This window comes from Xenopus tropicalis, chromosome 8 (assembly GCF_000004195.4).
Source record: "Xenopus tropicalis strain Nigerian chromosome 8, UCB_Xtro_10.0, whole genome shotgun sequence".
Lineage (NCBI taxonomy): Eukaryota > Metazoa > Chordata > Amphibia > Anura > Pipidae > Xenopus > Xenopus tropicalis.
Window position 1 is genome coordinate 30,002,930 of NC_030684.2, and position 25,196 is coordinate 30,028,125.

General features: G+C 40.9%; 1 protein-coding gene across 4 annotated transcripts in view; it reads left to right on the top strand.

Annotated features, from left to right (window-relative positions):
* The window catches only part of dennd1a (DENN domain containing 1A), a 414,134-nt gene that overhangs the window by 382,351 nt on the left and 6,587 nt on the right, over positions 1–25,196 (top strand). For 2 of the 4 annotated variants that reach the window (XM_031890875.1, XM_012953023.3), the window contains exons 20-21: positions 6,890–6,949; positions 21,458–21,546. In XM_031890875.1, the coding sequence (XP_031746735.1) occupies positions 6,890–6,949; positions 21,458–21,546 (149 nt within the window). The remainder of the gene's footprint in view (positions 1–6,889; positions 6,950–21,457; positions 21,547–25,196) is intronic. The other 2 variants (XM_031890876.1, XM_012953024.3) reach the window with 1 other exon arrangement.

Genomic DNA, 25,196 nt, shown 5'->3' on the forward strand with positions numbered 1-25,196 from the left:
ACTGAGAGCTATCTCCCATACCCCTGTATTCCCTCACTTGTACTGAGAGCTATCTCCCATACCCCTGTATTCCCTCACTTGTAATGAGAGCTATCCCCCCTACCCCTGTATTCCCTCACTTGTACTGAGAGCTATCTCCCATACCCCTGTATTCCCTCACTTGTACTGAGAGCTATCTCCCCTACCCCTGTATTCCCTCACTTGTACTGAGAGCTATCCCCCTACCCCTGTATTCCCTCACTTGTACTGAGAGCTATCTCCCCTACCCCTGTATTCCCTCACTTGTACTGAGAGCTATCTCCCATACCCCTGTATTCCCTCACTTGTACTGAGAGCTATCCCCCCTACCCCTGTATTCCCTCACTTGTACTGAGAGCTATCTCCCATACCCCTGTATTCCCTCACTTGTACTTAGAGCTATCTCATCCAGGCTCTTCTTAAAGCTATATAATGTATCAGCCAGCATGACTGGTTTAGGGAGAGAATTCACAATTTCACAACTCTCACTGTATAAAAACCCTTTTTTCATATATTAAGATGGAACTTCTTCTAATCAGAATTGACTCCAGTCCTGTTTGCTGGGAGAACTTACTGGTAAATAAAGCATTAGAGAGTTATTTATATGGCCCCCTTGTATATTTATACACAGTTATCAAATCCCCCCTTAAGCGCTTCTTCTCCACCTAACCATTAACAGCTTAAGGCATCTTTGTAACTTATATATATTTAGATCACTGAAATAAACACCATTGCTGCTCAGGTCTGTAAGCACTGATAAACACTGATAAAATGCTATATAGTCATATACTTTACACATTTTCCCAGTTCATAGATTCCTGTACCCCTACACCCCTACACCCTATTGCTTTGTGTGATATACTAACAGATATTATTCATGCTTATATAACTGTACTTTTGCTTTGAACTGCTGTCACACCACGTTGTGCCATAAGCAAAGTGCAGCTCATATTGTTCTTGTACAACTGACATTTAAGACTCCCATAAAAAAGATTACCCCAGATATCTGCTTATCAGTCCTATCTCACAAGTTGGCCTGCCTCAAAGTTCCCTTAGTTTCACCGTTAGTTCCCCATACCTTTTCTAACACAGTGCCTGTACATATGCCATGCAGTTTTCCATACAAACCACAGTCTAATTAGGATGATTTTTCAGCATGTGGTCCCCTTCTGACCTTTGAGAAACAATGTGTTTTGCTGCATCAACAAATGAACTGCAAATCAGATGCTGCTCTTGTGGGAGCCTATTTACATCAGGCTATGCATCCTATAGGAATGTTGCCAGCTGCAGACACCGATGGGAGAAAGGGGTTGGAATCATGTCGCTACTCCCCAAATCAAAGGCTAATAAGAGGCCCAGACGTAGACAGCTCAGACATAGGCAGCTCTAAGTCCATTATTATGGGCCCAGTGTACTAAGCTGTGCTTTTGGCTTTATAGCTCCGAGAATCTTGTGAAAAGACCTATTTAGAAATAAATATTGTGTATATTTAAAGTATGTGCTCAGTGCAGGTGAACATTAGCAGGCATGGGGGTGTAATGGGCCATGATGCATCTCCAGATAGGTATAAGAATTCATTATGGGAATTGTGATTCTCCTAGCATTTTTGACAATGGTGAAATCATATTTTACCCAAAGAATGGAGAAACATATGTCACAGGCATGGCATCTTCTGGTCCTCTTTGAGATAATGCTGCAGAGACAGCTCTATAAAGTAGTAATGAAAACACTACATTTTAGACAATTGGCAAATTGTTTCCCGCTGTATGCATGTATAAATGTATGTAAGTGTGTGTAAAACTGCAAATGCCACTTACCTGTTCTGGGGCTAGAAGGGCACAGGGATCGCTTGGGGGGTCCTGGGGGGTTGTCTGTGCAGAGTGAGTGGGCATTTCAGTCTGTCATTTCAGCTCTTACAAAATCAACACATTTACATCATTTTATGTGGGATAAAGCTAGCAAAATATCATATCAGCAGGTAGGCCCCCCATACACAGGCAAATAATCCGTCAACTCAGGGGCAGGTTTCTTTTTCTTTTTTTTTTTTTAAATCTCATTTTTAAATTTCCCAAAAACATGCCACATTTCTCTATAATTGCATAAAAACATGAAAAAGTAACTTAAACACAACAAAGTCTCACTCTGCTCATCATTTTCAATGGGTCTGCCAAATTTGGAATTTATCTTAAAAACTTGAATTGAAAAACTGTTTTGGACTGGGCTGGAGGGACACTGGGAAAAAACCAAGTGGACCCCGATGACCCAGTCCTGCTCCCAGGGCCACCATGGGAAAGAGGGGCAATCCCAGGCCTGGTGGCTCGCTGCAGCTCACTGACAGCAGGGAGGCATGGCTAATCAAGTAATTGCAGCATGTTTGGACCCCCCTTGGGGGGATGGTTCATAACTGGAATGGGGGGCCCCTGAGGTGACAGCACAGGTGGGCCCCAGACACCCCAGTCCGACACTGTTGAAAAATAGCTTGAATTTTTGCTAATACAACTCCTATTGACTTCTACACAAACTTGCTTCTAGATGGCAAATTTTTATATGTGAGTTTTTAAGGTCTTTTAGACTTAATAAATCTCGAGTTTTAGAAACTCAGATTTGTGCTTTTTGGAGAGAAAAGCCTTGAATCCTGGTTAAATTAAAGTCAAATGTGATTGTCGATACATGATGTTGATCTATGATGAGGTTAAAAAGTCGGGGTAATACATGAAAGTTCATTTTGAAGTTTTTCCATCAGATTCAATATCATTCTGAAGCTTTGGCACTGAAAGAGTTAAACCCGCAGGAACCCCAAGCTTACCAGATTTGTATGTTTCTTTCTTTTTTTTTTTTTATATAACATACTAGAGCTTTCCCTTCCTGAAGGGAATGGAGCTTAGATGGTGGACAAGATTATGTGCAGTCTAGAGAGCAAGAGAGTAAAACTTTCTATTGGCAAAAATTGGCTTAAGGCAAGGATTATCTGTGTTTGAAACATTGTATTTCAGAGCTATGTGGTGCCCTTGGAGTTGCTGAAGGACATATGTGGGATAGGTATCTGCAATTAAAATCAGCCTTTGAGCCCCAAGTGGTCAGCATCCGGGCCTGCCATAAAACATCTTTATTTTCATCTTATTTCTAACATGCACCAGTGTGATCTTTTAATAGGGCTGATGTCTCTATAAGCACCCCCTCTTTTCTGCAGCTGTTTTCCTCTGGACAGTTGGCTCATCCCTAGTAGAACTTATTTTGCAAGGTGCTAATTGAACAAGAAGCATTCCCCCCCACCCAAACTATTGACTTTCTGTTTAATTACCACTGTAAGACAGATCAGAAGAGATAAGGGATATGGAGTGGTCTGTTGACTCTATCCATTCATTGGCTAATGTGACCTAACATGTATGTGTGTCCTTGGTTTGTTTGTGTGCTCCGTAAATCATATGATCCCAGTGAGCGGCCCTAAGTACTTAAAATGGCAGTTTTCTATTTTGAAAGTTTTTACGAAGTTTTTACATCAGATTTAATATTATTCTGAAGCTTTGGCACTGAAAGAGTTAAAGTAAAGTTTGTTTTATGTAATATATCCTATGTTATTCATGGGTTTATTTTTCCTTTTTTCATTTTCTGTTTGTGGCTGCCTTCCTTATCAATCATTGTCTGGTTTTCTTCCAATCAGGGGAACCTGAACGATCGCTTTCTCAATCCGACTTATACAGGCAAAGGCATATATACATGCCTGGCCACATCAGCCAATGAACAGACAAAGTTCTGTGTTTTACTCCCACACTACTTCCTGTTACAGTTAGAGCTGCATTATTTCCTATCATGTGATCTCTGAGGGAGCACCCAGCCCATCACAAAATGGCGGCTCAAGGGAAAAGATGTAAAAGTGCAATATTTACTGATATATGTATTCCAGTTTGGTAAGATTGTTTAATTGGCCACTTAATATGATATAAGCAGTTGGTTAAGTATTCATTCTGGGGGTATAGTTTTCCTTTAAAGGTCCCCATACACAGGCCGATAGTAGCTGCCGATATCTGTCCCTTGGACCAATTCGGCAGCTAATTGGCCTGTGTATGGGCACTCCCGACGGGCCTGCGCAACTGATATCTGGCCTGAAAACGGCCAGATCTCGATCGGGCAGGTTAGAAAATCTAGTCAGATCGGGGACCGCATCGGCTCGTTGATGCTGTCCCCGGACCGACTTTGCCTATACCTGTCATTTTAGTTCGATCGTTTGGCCCCAGGGCCAAACGATTGAATTACCCTGGATTCTCACCTGTTTCCCACCCGTAGGTGGGGATATCGGGAGAAGATCCACTCGCTTGGCGACATTGCCCGTGTATGGGGACCTTACGTCTCTCCCTGTTCTGTGGTTTGTGGGTGCTTTCCTTATCTTTTGGTCTTGTTCAAATCAGGGGAGCCTGAACGGTCACTTTCACAATCTTACTCAGAAAACACCTTTACTAAATCTTCTCAAAGATTTGATATCTAAAATGATCATCATATATGCACTGCTGATGCTTTATGTGTAACTGTATAATGGCTATTGGCTAGACTATAATTAATTGAGTCGTTATGTATAAAAACAGTTTTTTTTTTATCACTGCGTCTTAAACGCATTGAGCTAGCACAGGTTCGCTGTGTATGTTACTGTCTGACACATCTGTAAGCTTCCCATGTGGAGCAGGAAGAGCGTCCCACTCTTGTCTCTGCACATTTCAGAACCTGTGATGGGAACCATATGATCATGTTTTTGTCTCTTTACTAGAAGTGGGATGAGAAAAAGCGTTTCAAAGAAGCCCATGCCAGGCACAGATTTCTATTCTGGCTCCCTCCCAGGGCTCCCACCTCCATGTTTGGATGATGCCACAACAAGAGATTAACAAATTAATTGCTAGAGGAAGAGATGAAGGGATTTTGTTAATTGTATCTGGGTTTCCATTCACATAAAAAGCATACATTCAAGCATAATAAATTGCATCTGACTTAAAGAGCATTTATAATGTAGCTCCGAAACAGCATCTTTTCCTTAACTGCGCGGTACTACTGTTTCTGAAGAAGGTGGTCATTTTTGTGGGTAAAAATAGGGTCAGGAGAATCTTCAGTGCCTGCAAGAGATCATGAATGATACACAATATCCATACAGTATATGTTGGTTTTGTATGAGGGGTCCTTGAACTGCTTGTGCCTCCATGTTTCACATAATATTTCATCCAAACTAGATACCCTATAGCGCTTACATACTGCAGTTTTGCAAGTAGCTCATTGCTAAGGGAAGACAGACTCTGGCTACGGCAGCATGGAGTCCTGCCAGATAATTAAGATTAATGTTGCAATGCCATACACTGTCTGCCTCTGCCACTTTCATTTTAAGGCACAAGTACAAATGACGATGCTGTTGGTAAATAAGACATCGAACTATATCACTTCAAAAAGGCAGAGACTCAATAATATGTGTTTGACTGATCGGCGCAGTTACAGATCATCATTTAGTTGGATATGTGCCAAATAAACAGGACATTTACCTGCAAGATACAGCATTATTGAGAACCATGGGTACATGATACCCTTATAATGTTATAATCTCAAGCTGCAGGCATACCTTCAGTTCTCTCAATAGTGCCCTTAAGTCTCCCCATATTTGTCCTGTTCAGATGATCAGAAGCCTCATAGGAAAAAAAAACACTGAGCTCTGTAAAGAAAATTCCCATAATGCCACGCTCCTGCACCAAGACCAAGACCGGTGTACATGCTCAGTGTGTAAGACTATGAGGAAGCTTCCTGCTGATATACTCATATCACACATTCCTAAGGGAGGGGGAGGGAGTTCTTAGCATTCTTGAGGGAGGGGGCGAGCAGGAGAGGGGAGAGAGTTGAGAGCTGCGCAGACTCTGGCACAGGAAAAAAAGAGAAATCCTGTTTCTTTTGATAGAGGACTCGGTGTTTCTGTGAGTGCTTATGGCTGTATTTACACAGACCATTCTGATAAAGCTTACTTTCCTTCTCTTTTAAGATTGGATCACCAGGGAGAGATGTGCATCAGTGTTAAGGCTGCCCATCCAATGACTCCAATGACTAATATTCTTTTTTACATGACTAAGCCATTGTCTCTTAGAGCAAAATTGTCCAACTGGTGGACAGGGGGCCGCAAATGGCCCATCAAGGGATTTTTATGGCCCCCAGTCTGCTCAAAGGCTCCATAGAGCCCTCCATAGGCTCCATCATTTTTAATCTAATCTGGACCTTAAACATGCTATATGAGAAATAATCAGCCCACTATATGTAATAAAATGGACAACATTATCTTAGAGTCTATGTTTTGATGCCGGAACAAATTTAAAAAACAAAAACACTTTGGAAGAGGTCTAAAAAAATAAATCCAAGAAGGTGGCTGTTTTAGGTGCATCCAAAGTAATAAAAAGTCAATGTCAAATGTTAGACAGGAAACTTGGCTTTTCATAGTTGTTTTAGGAATTGAGCAGTTAGACAAAACCAGCGTTTCACAGTTTCGCAAGTTTCATGACATCTGGTCCATCTTAGAACCTTACACCCAGCTCATGATTGTGTTTTTCATTATTTCCCATGCATATGACATAATATGAAATGATTTGCTTAGACTGTACAACCACTGCAACTTCTACCTCACTTGAGTTTCACTGGAAGTCATATTTATGCTCCATGGGTTATTTTCATTCCAGTATGGTCAGCATTAAAAGTCTCCCGTTCTGGCAGAAGACACTTCATGTTTTCAGCCACGGTGATACGTATTAGAAATGTTAATTGCTGTGCCTCATTTCTCAGTTTAGGCAGGTATTTGATGGTTTTAAAAATTTTAGCTTTTTTTTCTGTAACCGATTGACGAGTTTCCACTTTAATACAGCAAGAAAAGATTCCACCACCACGACCACCTCCTCCCAGGATCCAGCGGTCCACCACACCCGTGAGTAGTCGCGAGTCTGTCCTTCTTACTCCAGTAACTCTGCCTGACTCGCTCTCTGTAACTCTAATAGACCTCCTTAGATTTATCTCTTTCTCACCTTGCAAAAGCAAAAGTGAAACCCTCCTCCACAATTGCTATTCTTTTCCAGTACCCAGTTGAAACTAGTGTTTTTCCCAGCTTGCTGTGTTTTATATCCTGCTGATTCTGTATTTGTTCACTGGATATGTAGTTGATGCTTTCTAGACCCCTAGGGTGCTAGGATTCCAAGTCCAATGGCTTCCAGAACAACACTTGGTGGGAATTGTAGATCATTGGCAGTAGATGAGAGCCACAGGATACAAACCCTTTAGACTTTTTTCCGGTTCCTGAACTTAAATGATACAGTTGATCAACCAAAAGGGCCTGGTGTTTTCAGTTAATATTGCATTAAACAATTTTCATAAGTTTCTGTTTATATGATGATCAGTTATCAATGTTCATTAAAGAGCTTGTCTTAAGTATAAATAAAGGCTTTGGGCCCTGTTCACCTAGTGTTTTGGCATCAAGGCACTCAAAATATATCAAGTATTATAAACACTGTTGTACTCTCTGTAAGACATATCTAAAGCCATTAGACACACCCAGTCTTAAGGAAAAACGTACTATGTGTATTGTAAATGGAACTGTCATGATATAAACGTGCACCCATACTGTAGTGGTTGTGTAATTTTTTTTTCACAAATAATGAATGTTCCTTAATAACTTAATAATTGTAAAACTAATTTATTAAACATCAAATAAATGAGGACTGGATTTTTATTATAATGACGGATCCCACTATAAATAATTTTATTTATTAAACACTTCTGCAGCTACCAAAGCAGGCTGTATGAGGCAAGGGTCGTATAATGGCACCCAGTTGTGTATGCCAGTTAGAGAGTCTTTCCTGTTTGTTCTATTAAAATGTATTTTTGTATTTAAACTTATATTTGCTCATGTTTATTGATTTGTGAACTGGTAAAAAGGTTGAATCCACTGGATTATTACCTAAGTAACTGCTAACTCTGCATGTTTTGTTCCCACACCTTTCCTGCATGTGTGCAACGTAACAACTGCATGCTTACATGTCACCAATACAAAATGAATCATTATTTTTTTGCTTTTTTGTTTAGTTTTTGTGGGATTTTTTTTGGTGATAATGCAGAAAAAATAATGTTCTGTACTGCTGTTGGGAGATGCTTTTTGTAAAGCCATGGCTGCAGGCCAGTCCTCTGTTGCCATCTTCAATGTAGCAACTATATGTTACTGGGCCCCACAGCAAATTCAGTTTAGGGCCCAAAACATTGGTAAGTTGACGGATTCTACCAAGAAATATCGAAATTTCTTATTAATAAGGGCCTTACTGGGCCCCCTACAACTATTGGGGGTGTGCTTCCTCTGAGTGTAGCCATGATTGTGTCGTCATTGGCATCCTTCATGGCCAATTACAAAATCTATTAACTGTTGTTGCAGAATGTATGAGAAGAGTAGCTTCTCCTGCCAGAATGCAGAAAGCTTTCTACCTTTGCTTAAGATAGCAGCTGCCATTTTAGGTAGCTTTCTGCCTGCAGTCTAGCCGTTATAGCTGAGATCACACATTCCTAAGGTAGGGGGGAGGGAGTTCTTAGCATTCTGGTGGGGGGGGGGAGCAGGAAGGGGGAGGGGGTGCAGGAGAGGGGAGAGAGAAGAGAACTGCGCAGACTCTGGCCCCGGGAATTCCAGTGTCAGAACATCATGTTTCCAAAAAAAAAAGAGACAAGAAATCCTGTGTTTCTTTTGATAGAGGACTCAGTGCACCATTACTGTAAGTGCTTATGGCTGTATTTAAATTGACCTTTCTGATTAAGCTTACTTAGTTTTTACCTTTCCTTCTCCTTTAAAGGAAATACTGAACAAAAAGATTTTAAGGTTTTGCAGATTAAAGAGCTGCTGGAAGTCCATCTGACCTGGTGAGCCCTGGACAAATGTCCCATTAAAAAGGCACTGACCTCTCACATAAATCAGCAGATTATGTATGTGCACTTAAGCATTAGCCTTTCATTCAGTTGCTTCTTGGCCTCCATTTACAGTAATTCACCAGGTTCAACCAGTGTTCATGAATGACCTCCCACTTAAACCATTGATCAGCCATACCTGTTATGGATCCCTATTGTGCTGATCATAATTCATAACATTATAACTTTCATAAATCTAAAACTCACGTTTTTTGTTCATCCATTTAACTCTTGCTGGTCTATTGCTTGTTGCTTAGATGGTTATAGTATTATTTTGCATAGACCTTACAGCATACTTTATATCCATTTCATATTTTAGTCTTAGTGCGCTCCCAGTATCTACCTGTGGCTTTAGAATACCAATCCATAAATGTCTGGGAGTTGCACGCAACTGTATATATTGGCTAAACATGAAAAGGGGGAAAACCGGCAGCTTCCATTCAGGCCACAATGGCAGCAAGTGAAATGACCTTTAAAGGTTAATGGATTGCAACTTTGTGCTTTCCCCGTGCACTTCTGTGCTAAAGCTCCTAATAGACTGGATCTCTTTATTGATAAGGTTATTACACCCTGCATCCCTATTCATGGCAGTGCCGTTTGTGCTGCTCCTAACCTTTTGCATATATTTGGCACTGCCATTTAAATAGTATAGAGGCCAATAATCCATAAATTGTTCCATTAATGGTTCCATTAAATCAGGGCTTGTTTTAAGTATAAATAACAGAGTATTTAACATAAATTAATACAGTTTTTTTTACTGGTGTTGTAGCACTCTTGGTTTTGTTATATCAAAATATTAATAATAATTATAAAGGAAGGCCATTTCTTATTGAGTCCATTGCTCATTGCTCATTGTCACAAAGACTTGACCAGAAACTCTCCCTGGATCAGAGATCCGAATTGGAATTTATTCCAATTTAAAAATCAGAATTTCGGCTCTTTGTTTTGTTCAGCAGCTCTCCAGTTTGGTATTTCAGCAGCTGTCTGGTTGCTGTGGTCTTATTTACCCTAGCAACCAGGCAGTGGTTGTACTAAGAGCCATGAATATGAATAGGAGAGGCCTGAATAGTAGATAAGTAATAAAAAGTAGCAATAGTAATACAGTTGTAGCCTCTGAGAGCAATTGTTTCTGGCTGCCGGGGTCAGTGACCCCCCATTTGAAAGTTGAAAAGAGATAGAAGAGGAAGGCAAATAATGAAAGGGTGGTTAACTTTTAGTATGTTATAGAATGGCCAATACTTTTTTGTACTTATTTTTCTATTCGAGTCCTCTCCTTTTCATATATCAGTCATTCAAACCACACCCTAGTTGCTATAAGATAATTTGGATCTTAGAAACCAAATAGCTGCTGAAACTCCAAACGGAAGAGCTCCTAAACAAAAACTGAAATAATTAAAAAAAATTACAAATAATAACAATCTACATCATACTAAAAGTTAACTCAAGGGTGGACCACCCCTTTAAAAAACTATAAAAAATAAGCAATGAAAACCAGTTGCAAAGTTGCTATGCATAGGGCAATCTAGAATATGCTACAAGTTAATTTAAAGGTGAACCACCCCTTTAAAACACATCTGTCTGGCATAATAATGTACAGGAAAGTGTGTGTTTCAGGTGCATGGTATGGGTTGCAGAAGAATACCTAGTGCAGGTAGGGTTACAGACAGGGCCCCCTGTTTTTGAAGAAGAGACACGGTCATGGTTTTTCAAAATGTGACAGAGAGAGCCTGAGAGAGGACCAAGGAGCCTGGTGAGACAGAAAGTGTTTGACAAAAATACAGAGTGCCTGAACCTGTGCTGGAGAGCGAGTACCAAGGGACCTGTGACTGTGCCTGAACCTGCGCTGGAGAGCGAGTACCAAGGGACCTGTGACTGTGCCTGAACCTGCGCTGGAGAGCGAGTACCAAGGGACCTGTGACTGTGCCTGAACCTGTGCTGGAGAGCGAGTACCAAGGGACCTGTGACTGTGCCTGAACCTGTGCTGGAGAGCGAGTACCAAGGGACCTGTGACTGTGCCTGAACCTGTGCTGGAGAGCGAGTACCAAGGGACCTGTGACTGTGCCTGAACCTGTGCTGGAGAGCGAGTACCAAGGCATCTGTGACTGTGCCTGAACCTGCGCTGGAGAGCGAGTACCAAGGGACCTGTGACTGTGCCTGAACCTGTGCTGGAGAGCGAGTACCAAGGGACCTGTGACTGTGCCTGAACCTGTGCTGGAGAGCGAGTACCAAGGGACCTGTGACTGTGCCTGAACCTGTGCTGGAGAGCGAGTACCAAGGGACCTGTGACTGTGCCTGAACCTGTGCTGGAGAGCGAGTACCAAGGCACCTGTGACTGTGCCTGAACCTGTGCTGGAGAGCGAGTACCAAGGGACCTGTGACTGTGCCTGAACCTGTGCTGGAGAGCGAGTACCAAGGGACCTGTGACTGTGCCTGAACCTGTGCTGGAGAGCGAGTACCAAGGGACCTGTGACTGTGCCTGAACCTGTGCTGGAGAGCGAGTACCAAGGCACCTGTGACTGTGCCTGAACCTGTGCTGGAGAGCGAGTACCAAGGGACCTGTGACTGTGCCTGAACCTGTGCTGGAGAGCGAGTACCAAGGGACCTGTGACTGTGCCTGAACCTGTGCTGGAGAGCGAGTACCAAGGCACCTGTGACTGTGCCTGAACCTGTGCTGGAGAGCGAGTACCAAGGGACCTGTGACTGTGCCTGAACCTGTGCTGGAGAGCGAGTACCAAGGCACCTGTGACTGTGCCTGGACTGAGTCAAAGAAAGTGCAGCAGTGAAGCTGACTTGGAGGAAGGCTGTGTGGCCTGACTGGCAGAGTGAAGTTATCTGGGAACTGTGAATAACAGGGTGCTAACTTTGTGCTAGTCTGGGAGAGACCCTTGTTGAATGGTGGAGTTTTTGCATAAAAGCCAGTGGTTCTGATAACATTCCCTGAATACTGGGTTGGATTATAGCAAGAGCACTCCATATGCAGAGATTTGGGGATAAGACTGACAGCCAAGTCATCATTTGAGAATTCTAAATGTGGGAGGAGACAAGAATATCTAAAGGTACTCTGGGAAAAACATGCTTCAAATTCAGAATGTATGCAGAATGTTTTCAAATCATATTGCTTTACTATGAGTATATTCAGCCCATTGGGAGGCATTGATTTGCAGATGTGCCTGGTATGAGTGCCAGTAACCCAGTGCTGCCGTCTGAGTGCAATGTAAGCAGTGCATGCTGGGCAGTCCGTCTGGAGAAGCTTCAGGGCTAACAGTGCTACACAGCCTCACATGAGCTCTGCACACAGCTCTCCCCAACAGTCTGTGCCTCTTCAGCATCTCTAATGGGAAAGTAACAGTGTGCCGGAACCGAGCCGGCTGTACAACCCAGTTCTGCATGAGCCATTCATTAACCATTTTACACATTTTATCCTTTTCAGTTCCGCCACTATCTCTCCTTTCTCTTTCACATTAATTCCCTACCTGCCTTTCTCTCCTTTATTCTCATTAAGTCCTCTTTTAACCCCACAATTGTCCACTTCTGATTTTGGTTTTAAATTGCCTCAATCTTTAGATCTTTGTCTTCAATAATTGTTTTCTCATTTCTTAGTGCAGTTTTCTTACTTACTGCTGATCCTCTTCTAGTCAGCATCTTTCCATATTCCAATGTCTATTTGTTCTCAGACACACATTTTGTGCTGTTACATGTGGTTTTTAACCCAATTGTTGCTTAGTTTGACTTTCTAATTTTTCCCATTGTTTTGCTTTCCTGTCTTTCTTTTGTTCAGTTCTTATTCCTTCTCCTTTATGTAACCAACTCAACTCTCCTCCCTCTGTCCCCCTGATTGTGAGCCTTAGCCATCCAGCCATTCAGTGACAGCTCAACTCTCTAATTAGCTCTGTTGTTGTTCTTTTCTTTCCATCTCGTTACACTCTAACTTGCCACAAACTTTACTTTTTCCACACTTAACACCCCCTATTTACTCTTCTTCTTCTGAGAAATGCCTTCTCTCTTCTGTCCTCTGGTTTGGAAAAAAAAACGTTAAGAAGACAGTGCGTATTTATTTTTTTGCATTACTTTTCATGTTGATTGAGGGAAATGTAATTTGATAAACAAGGATAGATGTACTGGCCAGTGCATGACTTTGTATTGAAGAATATTGTTTATAGGGTGCAAATTGCATTAATGTTTACATGACACGGTTACGAGATATAATAAAGTAATAATACCAGGAATCTTTAACACTAATCCTTTTCATTCACCTACTAAAAGCAGCTACTGAGATTCCAGCCAAATAGCATTTATTGCAGTAAAAGGAAAACTGAGGATAGAAAGTTACATGGCTACTTCATTTGTATAGGATCTGTGGGCTACTTGAAGAAGCTTCTATAGAGGATAACGATTTTTTTCTTTATAGTATTATGTTAGGGCTACTTGGCCTTCCATGTGATATAACTGGAGCTAGTGACTGCACCCAAGGAACACAACCAGCTTTTAGTAAGAAAGCAAAATGACCGGCCTCTAGTCTTAAGTTATGGAAAGCCAGTAAGTAAGCAACGTGATCGGCCTCTACTCTCAGGTTATAGAAAGCCAGTAAGAAAGCAACGTGACCGGCCTCTAGTCTCAAATTATGGAAAGCCAGTAAGAAAGCAACGTGACCGGCCTCTAGTCTCAAGTTATGGAAAGCCAGTAAGAAAGCAACGTGACCGGCCTCTAGTCTCAAGTTATGGAAAGCCAGTAAGGAAGCAACGTGACCGGCCTCCAGTCTTTAATTATGGAAAGCCAGTAAGGAAGCAACGTGACCAGCCTCTAGTCTCAAGTTATGGAAAGCCAGTAAGGAAGCAATGTGACCGGCCTCTACTCTCAGGTTATAGAAAGCCAGTAAGGAAGCAACGTGACCGGCCTCTAGTCTCAAGTTATGGAAAGCCAGTAAGGAAGCAATGTGACCGGCCTCTACTCTCAGGTTATAGAAAGCCAGTAAGGAAGCAACGTGACCGGCCTCTACTCTCAGGTTATAGAAAGCCAGTAAGGAAGCAACGTGACCGGCCTCTAGTCTTTAATTATGGAAAGCCAGTAAGTAAGCAATGTGACCGGCCTCTACTCTCAGGTTATAGAAAGCCAGTAAGGAAGCAACGTGACCGGCCTCTAGTCTCAAGTTATGGAAAGCCAGTAAGGAAGCAACGTGACCGGCCTCCAGTCTTTAATTATGGAAAGCCAGTAAGTAAGCAATGTGACGGGCCTCTAGTCTGAGGTTATGGAAAGCCAGTAAGGAAGCAATGGGACCGGCCTCTAGTCTTTAATTATGGAAAGCCAGTAAGTAAGCAACGTGACCGGCCTCTAGTCTTTAGTTATGGAAAGCCAGTAAGGAAGCAATGTGACCGGCCTCTAGTCTTTAGTTATGGAAAGCCAGTAAGTAAGCAACGTGACCGGCCTCTAGTCTTCAGTTATGGAAAGCCAGTAAGTAAGCAACGTGACCAGCCTCTAGTCTTTAGTTATGGAAAGCCAGTAAGTAAGCAACGTGACCGGCCTCTAGTCTTCAGTTATGGACAGCCAATAAGGGTAGCATTCATGTCTCCAGAATGCCCTTTAGACAAATATCTGTCAGACAAGATTATTTGTGTATATAGTTCATTCTAGTTTTAACACAGTAGTTAATTAGTAGTATCTAAAGATTTTCACTTGTGATCTCTTGAATGTGGGGTGCCATAGTGGGGCAATTTTCTCTTCCCAGGTAACATTTTTGGTACTTCTCAAAAATCAGACTGTTTACCCTAACTCATACACAAGTCGGCCTATGGCCCTCTAGCTGTTATTGAAGTACCATGGCCTTTTTCATTGCGATGCTAGGAGTGTTGTTCAACTACAGGTTTAGATATCTTTGTTGTAGAATGTCAGTAATTTGTACCAAAGGTATTTTCTTATGGCTCACAGACAAGGACCCCAGGAAATATATTCCCTTCCATTCCTTAAATCTGTGCCGGCCCTGGTTTCTGCATGGAAGTGTATTGTCGCACTGGCATTTCTTCCTACATATTTTTATATAAGTCACATTTTGCAAAGACTTGCCACCAACTGAACAAGCATTTCTTGGACTCAGCCCAGGGAAGCGCAATTAGACAATTTTCCCTTTAACTCTCGTTCTGCATTTGGAAAAATAGACCATTTCTTTTTTTGTGGGGATAATGAAAAACACTGGCAGCTTGAGAGATACGTAAACATGTCACGCCACCATTCAATGGAAACTGACATTAACAGTGCAAAAAGCTATGCGGAAGTCTCCTGCTTTATGAAAGGTATAAGGGAGTTACATTGTGTAGCATACAATGATTTCAATTAAAAAAAAAAAAAAAAAGATTTTTGGTGTGGTGTTATATATAAATATGGATATTTATAGCATTGTAACTCAGTATATGTGGGGGCGCTTACAAATACACAAGTGATTACAGTACAAACCCATCTAACATAAGCTTTTCCCTCCTAGGATACTGAGTCACATCATTACACTATAATGTATAGTTGCAAAACTTTACATAATTTCCCTGCCACCGTAGAACCCCTAATAAGTTTTGTAGATGATTGTTAGGCTCCAATGTTTGGCCTTTTTCTATTACAGGTATGGGACCTGTTATCCAGAATGCTCGGGACCTGGGGTTTTCTGGATAAAGCTCCATAACTTAAGTCTGCTAAAAATCATTTAAATATATTATATTGAATAAACCCAATAGGATTGTTTTGCCTCCAATAAGGGGTAATTATATCTTAGTTGGGATCAAGTACAGGTACTGTTTTATTATTACAGAGAAAAGGGAATCATTTAACCATTAAATAAACCCAATAGGGCTGTTCTGCCCCCAATAAGGGGTAATTATATCTTAGTTGGGATCAAGTACAGGTACTGTTTTATTATTACAGAGAAAAGGGAATCATTTAACCATTAAATAAACCCAATAGGGCTGTTCTGCCCCCAATAAGGGGTAATTATATCTTAGTTGGGATCAAGTACAGGTACTGTTTTATTATTACAGAGAAAAGGGAATCATTTAACCATTAAATAAACCCAATAGGACTGTTCTGCCCCCAATAAGGGGTAATTATATCTTAGTTGGGATCAAGTACAGGTACTGTTTTATTATTACAGAGAAAAGGGAATCATTTAACCATTAAATAAACCCAATAGGGCTGTTCTGCCCCCAATAAGGGGTAATTATATCTTAGTTGGGATCAAGTACAGGTACTGTTTTATTATTACAGAGAAAAGGGAATCATTTAACCATTAAATAAACCCAATAGGGTTGTTCTGCCCCCAATAAGGGGTAATTATATCTTAGTTGGGATCAAGTACAGGTACTGTTTTATTATTACAGAGAAAAGGGAATCATTTAACCATTAAATAAACCCAATAGGGCTGTTCTGCCCCCAATAAGGGGTAATTATATCTTAGTTGGGATCAAGTACAGGTACTGTTTTATTATTACAGAGAAAAGGGAATCATTTAACCATTAAATAAACCCAATAGGGTTGTTCTGCCCCCAATAAGGGGTAATTATATCTTAGTTGGGATCAAGTACAGGTACTGTTTTATTATTACAGAGAAAAGGGAATCATTTAACCATTAAATAAACCCAATAGGGCTGTTCTGCCCCCAATAAGGGGTAATTATATCTTAGTTGGGATCAAGTACAGGTACTGTTTTATTATTACAGAGAAAAGGGAATCATTTAACCATTAAATAAACCCAATAGGGCTGTTCTGCCCCCAATAAGGGGTAATTATATCTTAGTTGGGATCAAGTACAAGGTACTGTTTTATTATTACAGAGAAAAGGGAATCATTTAACCATTAAATAAACCCAATAGGGCTGTTCTGCCCCCAAAAAGGGGTAATTATATCTTAGTTGGGATCAAGTACAGGTACTGTTTTATTATTACAGAGAAAAGGGAATCATTTAACCATTAAATAAACCCAATAGGGCTGTTCTGCCCCCAATAAGGGGTAATTATATCTTAGTTGGGATCAAGTACAGGTACTGTTTTATTATTACAGAGAAAAGGGAATCATTTAACCATTAAATAAACCCAATAGGGCTGTTCTGCCCCCAAAAAGGGGTAATTATATCTTAGTTGGGATCAAGTACAGGTACTGTTTTATTATTACAGAGAAAAGGGAATCATTTAACCATTAAATAAACCCAATAGGGCTGTTCTGCCCCCAATAAGGGGTAATTATATCTTAGTTGGGATCAAGTACAGGTACTGTTTTATTATTACAGAGAAAAGGGAATCATTTAACCATTAAATAAACCCAATAGGGCTGTTCTGCCCCCAATAAGGGGTAATTATATCTTAGTTGGGATCAAGTACAGGTACTGTTTTATTATTACAGAGAAAAGGGAATCATTTAACCATTAAATAAACCCAATAGGGCTGTTCTGCCCCAATAAGGGGTAATTATATCTTAGTTGGGATCAAGTACAGGTACTGTTTTATTATTACAGAGAAAAAGGAAATCATTTAACCATTAAATAAACCCAATAGGGCTGTTCTGCCCCCAATAAGGGGTAATTATATCTTAGTTGGGATCAAGTACAGGTACTGTAGAATTATTTGCTTAAGAATTATTTGCTTATAATGGAGTCTATGGGAGATGGCCTTCCTTAATTTGGAACCTTATGGATAACGGGTTTCCGGATAAGGGATCCCATACCTGTACTATGTAATATTGCACCAGTTAGCTTATGGCAGTCTCTTAATAATGACGTAGCTACACGGAAAAAACCCGGTGGGCCCTGCCAACCCTGGCTCACTTCCCACAGGAACTTACGTTCTCAACCCCCACCCATCATTGTGGCTACAAGTTGGAAGTAGGGGGGTACACGGTGTGTTTTGCACATGGGGTAGTGGCTGGTAGCAGTTGGGGGCTCCCACACCATGTAGCCACGTAATACAGCCATTCTAGAGTCTGTGACTGATCACTCAAACATTGTCTGTATAATACCATGTGTAGGCCTTAAAAGTGTTTTTTTTTTAGTTAGCTGTAGTTAAACAACTACATAATAGGTGTAGCCACGTAATTCATCCACTCTCATTTCCTCACAATGGGGGCTTTATTAAAAGCAGTGAAGCTGTTGAGTGAGCAGAGCCTATGCCTGTGCTGATATTGATTAATCTACTATGCGCAATGAGCCAGCTGAGTGCTAGAGGCAGCCCACTGGTGGATGGAGTTCAGCAGCACAGTAGCCATTGGGCAAGGAGCTGCACAGTTCAAATTTGGCAGTATTCATTATACAGCATCGTTAGTTTGCACATAATGAGTGCCTGCTTTGTGTTGCTACATCATTTCTGCTAGGAGACTGCTCATACACATCGTACTATACAATCAGCCTGTTCTGAAGTGGCTGAATCACATGGCTATGTGTATTATGTAGTAATTAAACTATAGCAGTACATTATTAAGATAATGCTATCAGCTGACTGGTGCAGGTAGGAGGAGGCCAAACACTGGAGACTAACAATCACCTACACAGTTTGTAACTACCTGTCATTCAGTCTCTGGCCTGCCCCTAACCCACCCCAAATCCCTAATCAAGTCAGATCGTTATTGCCCTACCAACCCACATCAATGGTCCAGCTCCCTCTCCCTCCCCCCTACATTGCTGTCTCACCCTCTCCATGTCACTAATCTGCCCCCTCAGGGTCCCACTCCCACCCCTCTTACCTCGGGCAAGAATTTTTCTAAAAAAAAAATGGAGGGTAAACCTAATGCGAGAATATTAAGCCTATTATAATGCAGGAAATAGCAGCCCTACCTCATAGTTATATTTTGAATTCTTAACTTTAAAAATCCATAGAAACATCATTAGGTTAGTTTTGTGCCACAGAATCAGTACAACGTTATATTTCTCATACATCTGTAAGACCTTTTTATTTAAGAACCTGTAGTGTTTAACAGCCGCTCTTTTAAGGGAGTTTGTTCTTTGTTCATAGTTATTGCTATGCAGCACAGTAGACATTAGAGGGCGCCCTCTAAAGCAGGCCCCACAGTGTCTATGCACTATGGATAAATCAGCAGCTTGGAGAGCTGGCAGCTTTTTGTCTTGTTAAATAAATCCTACAAACAAATCCTTCTCTGTGTGTGGGTCAACACCTTATAGAACCAATTAAAACAGTGGGGAAAAACAACCAGTAAATGGACTCCAATTAAAACCTGCATGTTATTGGATAATAAATATACTTGCTTCTCATTGGTTCAGTAATTAGACTGACAGTGCTGTTCTACAGAATTAATATTTTATCACTTTTTTGGAACCAAGTATTCATTTTGTTGATGAATGACAGAATTAATTCTGTGCTATAAAAAATCTTTTACAAAATTGATTTTGTTCTCATTCTTAACTAGAAATATGTCTTTTGTATATTTTATACCATTGTATATAGCCACACATTCATTCTGTGTACTAGGGATTGTTTTTTGTATACAGAATGTATTTTTGTAGACAAAATATACTTGAGACACATAAGTTATGATATATTTAGAAATATATATATTTAGAAACTGTTTAATTTCAGGTGTCAGTAACTCTTTAAACAGGGTGGGAGTCTCAGTTTACCACCATAATCTTTATATTCTCCACTTGTAACATGCAAAAGCCATAAAGGATCTGTAATTTATATATTTGGTGATGTCATCAGTTATAACTTGATGATGTCACTTTCTTCACAACGTATGGAAACTGGAGAATTATGAGAAATCATGTACCCCCCCTAAATTTGACAACCTTTCTCAGAGTGGGTACATTATTGCATGTATAATCAGCAGGCCAGTGACTAAATGATGCATTTCATATTGCATGGTGCAGTGATCTTTTCTTTTCAGAGAGTTTCTTGTATTTTCGGGCATATGACATAAATAAAAGACAAACCCTATATGTTCCCAAGTTTAAAGCCTTCGTGGTGCAGTTTTCCTTAGGAATTATAGGGGTCACTTAGAAACTGGCACAAATTCCTGGCAGTCAGTTGCACATAAAACCCCATTACAGGTACTTGTGTCGAAATGCACTCTTTACACTTCTGTATATTTGCACCACTCACCCCTTCTTGCCTCTCATTCCAAATCGAGTGCAGTTGCACCTATTGATGCAGAGCAGTAGACAGTCGTTCCAGGGTTCCCTTGTGTATAAAGAATAAAACCGGCCAACCTCGTTTTGCATGATATTCGGTGCATGTATGGCGGCTCGAAGAGGTGACCGATATCGCAAAAGGCTGCGGATATCGGTCGTCTCGTTGATCGGCCAGGTTATGGCACCTGAGCAAAATCTATGCTCAGGGCTGAATTGGCAGTTAGAGGTAGAATTTCTATTGTTTTTACCTCCATATCTGATGATTCAGCCCTGAACGTCAGTGGAGGGTGGGAACCAATGGTCGCACGAAAGATTATTATTGCTACGTGTATGGCCACCTTAAGTCACACATCTCTTGAACACCGGAAATAATGCCAACCAATTGATGGTGAGGTGCGAGCATGTTAATTTTAAAGTATTGTTGACAAAGGCAATGCCCCTTTGTGACAGCAATAACATTCTGGACATGGTTAATGGTGATTACGCTTAAAATTACAGCTTGATCTCTGCACTTGTGGGTGTAAATGACCCCTTCTAAAGAATATTGTATACTTACTAATTTGCTTTCACTTCCAAGCTGCCTAAATGGTCACATCTCACTATTGGAAATGTTTCTTTATTTGGGGCACATGACTGATGGGTCATCACTTCCACCAAAGACTGAACATTACCAGAAATTATAGAGAAAGTATATTATCGCTATAGTGCATGGGGTATTGGGGTATTGGGGTATTTAGCTTGCAGCAAAAAATTTTCCCACATTGTATTATTTGTGCCATAGGCTGATGGAGATATAATGGAGATAAATAAGTCCATGATGGAAGCTTATTCAACAAAAATGGCAATACAATAGAGATGATAGTGTTGAATTGATTATACCGAAGCAGATTTGGGATTAGCTGTCATTCCTCGATCATGAAACTTTAATAAAGGCAAAGGGTTTATCCACCAACTGATGCAGTAACCCAACGCATCCAATCAGGCATCAGTTAGTTAGAACTTGAAAGCACAAATGGTTGCTATGTAACTGTATGTAATGGTTGCTAGGTAACTGCATTCATGCAATGTATCTTGCAATGTATCTTGTAGCCCATGGACTAAGATGTAAGGGAGTAGAAAGAAAAACTCAGTATGGGTGTTGGGGTTTGTAGGCGCATGCAATTTAGCTGCTATTTAGGAAGTTTAACTGCATTAAAAAAGTGTTGAATGCTTGAGGCATGGGGTCACTAAAACGGTGGTGCTACGGTGCAGGGGACAAACATCATCCTGTCACTTTCAAGCTAGCATAGCTGGATGCTGGTTGGTTTTTCTTGTCTGTCCCTAATGTTTTCCACCGCTCTCATGTCGCTCATTTGGATTTTATTCTAACAAAATCTCTATTTGTTACAGGTCCGCCCACCTAGGCCTCATGTGCCCCGACGTCCCAAAAGCAATGCAGTAGTAGAAAGCCGCACAGCAGCCATATCCAGCCCTGAGCAGTAAGTGCAATGTCGTATCTCTCATGCCATGCTTCTGTCATGGATTAAAGGGGACCTGTCACTCTAAGAAGTCATTCCAAATTCTTTTCTATTGTGTTTGTCAAGTAAAATAAACTTCACTGACACTATATAAATAATATAAATCCTGTTTCCTTCAGTCTTGGAATTACACAATCACAGCAAGCAGGGCAGGTGCCATATTGTGGGCAGTTATTAAGGCCAAAATCTTGTTTATGTGCCAGTACTGGCTACTAGTACCCAGATATTGGCACAGCAAGGCGATTGTAAGCAGGGAGAACCCTGCGCATTTATTTACATAGTTATATAGGGGTGAAAAAAGACCAGAGTCCATCAAGTTCAACCCTTCCAAGTAAACCCAGCACACACAACTTATACTTAGCTATCTATACTATCACTATTTGGTGCAATAAAGTAACATTTCCAGGTGAACCCCTTCATCAGATCCCAAAACTTTACTTTGTTGCACCAAATAAATGCGCAGGGTTCTCCCTGCTTTCAATCGCCTTGCTGTGCCAGTATCTGGGTACTAATTTCAGATTGGAGGGTGCCGATCCCTCGTGGACACTGGGCACTGGGCGGAATATATTTTGGAGGTGCCAGGGAGTGCTGGTGAGCTCTTTATGTACTGGCTACACAATTATATGGTGAGGAGAGAGGGGGGTAAGAGAGTGCTGAATGGAAAGTTATTGTCTGCGCCGCCTTTATGCCTAAGGCAAAGAGATGGGGAAGGCAATAGATGATTGACAGCTGGGATATTTATATGCCTTTATAATGGGTATATATGTGTTAATAAAATAGGGGATATGAGTTTCCATGTTTAATTTAAAAATTACTTTTATTAGATAGCTTTTTATGTTTGGGTACAAGTCTGTTTGGGGGGGGGGGGGCTCTGTGTACTTGACATGCCAGTCCGGACCTGCTTTTGAGGGGCAGTATACTTACTTGCTATAAATAAATGCATATTCCTACAGGAACAAAATAACTTGTGAACAGTTTATAGATGAGATTAAAGGAGCATTCTAGTGCTATTTTTTTACCATTAATTCAATAAATAGGTTTTGTGCCAAACCCACATTTTGGTTATTGTTTGGAACTACGTATGTTTTTTTGTTCTTTCTTGCACTATAATGGCAAAATCTGAAACTGAAAATAGTCCCGTCTGTTTGTACAAGCACAATGAGAACAAATCAGCAGTCTACTGAAATATATATTTCATAAATATGAGTTGGTGCTTATCTTACAGCCCAACAGTCTGCAGCTGGGCAGAAGAGATTTGTTTATACAGAGTTCTTCTCAGTGGACTTCTGATTTGTTTGGATTGGGCTCCTATAAATTAAAAGTAGAATATACATTTATTTTGTATATAAACAAATTTAGGGGAGTTATTTCCACTATTTATATCTTTGGCTTTTTATCACAACAGAAGCAAATGGTGACTTTCTGCACCAGAATACAAGGTTCTTATTTCACCGAATGTGGCACTTTTTCCACTTTACCAGAGAAATATTTCACATGCTACTTGTCGGACTGTATTATAGAACTTGATTGCCCTCTTTTGGTTAAAGTGAAATACTAAAACTGTTGAATTCCATTATTAACCTATTTTGTGCACCAGTTATCTTGTAATTTAGTGTATGATTATTCAAGTATTACGTCTTGTTATGTACTTCAGCATTGTATTGTTTGTTGGTTGAGTATGATAAGACCGGAGGGGAGGGCTTGTTGAATGCCCTGCAGTCCAAAATGCTTCATAATGAAAGGTCCTTTGTTGTCAGCAATTCTGGGCATTACAGTTTATAATATAGACATAAGGTTTCTGTATGGAATTAAAAATCATTTCTTGTAATGCAGGTGTGGGATTTTTTTTCATTCACAGATTTGAGATCCAGAAAGCTCAGAATAACTAGAAGGCCATCTTCCTCAGGGCCAGACATAAGGCTAGGCAGAAGAGGCACATGTCTAGGGTGCAGTTAGGGTTGGCAATATGGGCAAAACATTTCCAACTGCAGTGAGGGAGGGTCCGTGATATAAGGACCATGGTAATCATGCTAATAAGTGGGGCCTTACCATGAGGATTGCTATGGGAGGAGAATATGTGAGTTCAGTGTGTAGAGGGGGAGTTTGGATAGGGGCTTTGGGCTGTTCGGAAGTGCCAGGGTCAGTAGTTATAACAAATTTACCAGCAAGTACATTGCCGATAAATTTGTAATAACAGCCCTTGTCTGATATTTTACTGGCTAGGCTGTAAAAAAAAATGGCTAGGTGGCAACCCAAGGTGCAGTGGTGGCCTTTCTCTGGTTTCAGCCCACAGGGGCAGGGGGGTATTCTGGGCCAGTGAAGGAGAGGGGGTGATAGGGGCCTTTGGTGCCCCCAACCCTAGGCCTGGCCTTAGTCTCACGCATATAAAGCCAGCGATTCTGGATACTAGATACCATATCTAGTATAAATAAATCTAAAGCAACTGGACTTGTTAAGTCCAGTTGCTTTAGATTTATTTATACTAGATATACCATGACCTGGATGAATGAAAATCTTCATAGTCACTAGATACCATACTTGTACTGGATACATTTTCCCCAGAGTAGTTACCCATAACAAGCAATCTGTGATCCAGTGATCAAAATCTGACTTCTAATTGGTTCCTATGGATTTCTGCACTTGGGCAAAGTTTCACCAGTGTTACCCAGTTAGCCCATTATTAAAACTTTTGATTGCAGACTTGCACTGACTTAGGCCTTATAAGTTGTATAAAAAGCCATACTGCAGAACTCACTGTAACCAGGCAAAGCCAGAGCACAGGCCTCTAGCCGTATAGGAATCTGTCTGCCGCTGCCAGAGGGTGCGCAAGTTGTAGTACATCTGGGTAACATGCGGGGGAAACGCATACGAAAGGCATCTCATTATGAAAACGTCTGTAGGATAACGTCATTTGACATTTACCGAGCACAAAAGAAAATATTTTGGTAAATCTAAAACTGATATTTCAGAAATGTCTGAAGCAGCAACATCTGAAGTAAAAAAATAAGTAGCCCCATTGTGTTATCCCACACAAAAGGTGATGTGTGCTTAGTTACTCGGCACTGTTACACTCAGGAGGGGAGATAATGATTTTCTTCCCCCCTCCCCCCATTTTAATCACAGGCTCATTTAAATGTCAATTAAATTTGAAATATCTACATTTGTCAGAGACTCCCGGTATTGGTCATGTTGATGTGAGGCAGGCTTGTCCATGCGTTCTCACCATGCATATCATCCTCATTAAAAATAAATCTGTGCTGTTGGAATAATGCGCCGAGGCTCTGCGCTTCCCGTGGCTCTGCGAGGATGTTTGTCTGACATGGTATTTAAAAGGAGAAAAGCTGTCACCAGTGTCACATGCAGGTGTTAACACAAAGTGGCCCAACACTCGGCTGCATAAAGGAGCCTGCAGTGGATTATGGGCAGTGGGTCCTGTTGTCGGCTGATGTGTGTTTGACAGTTTGAGTTTCGGCTAAAAAAAAAAATTAAATTAAAAAAAAAATGTCTCCAGTTTCTTAGCCAGCGACGAGTTTGCTTGCTTTCTGATTAAAGTTGCAAAAGGGCCTGCGGGGGTCTGAGAATTCTGGATCTCCAAACCTCTTACATACTGC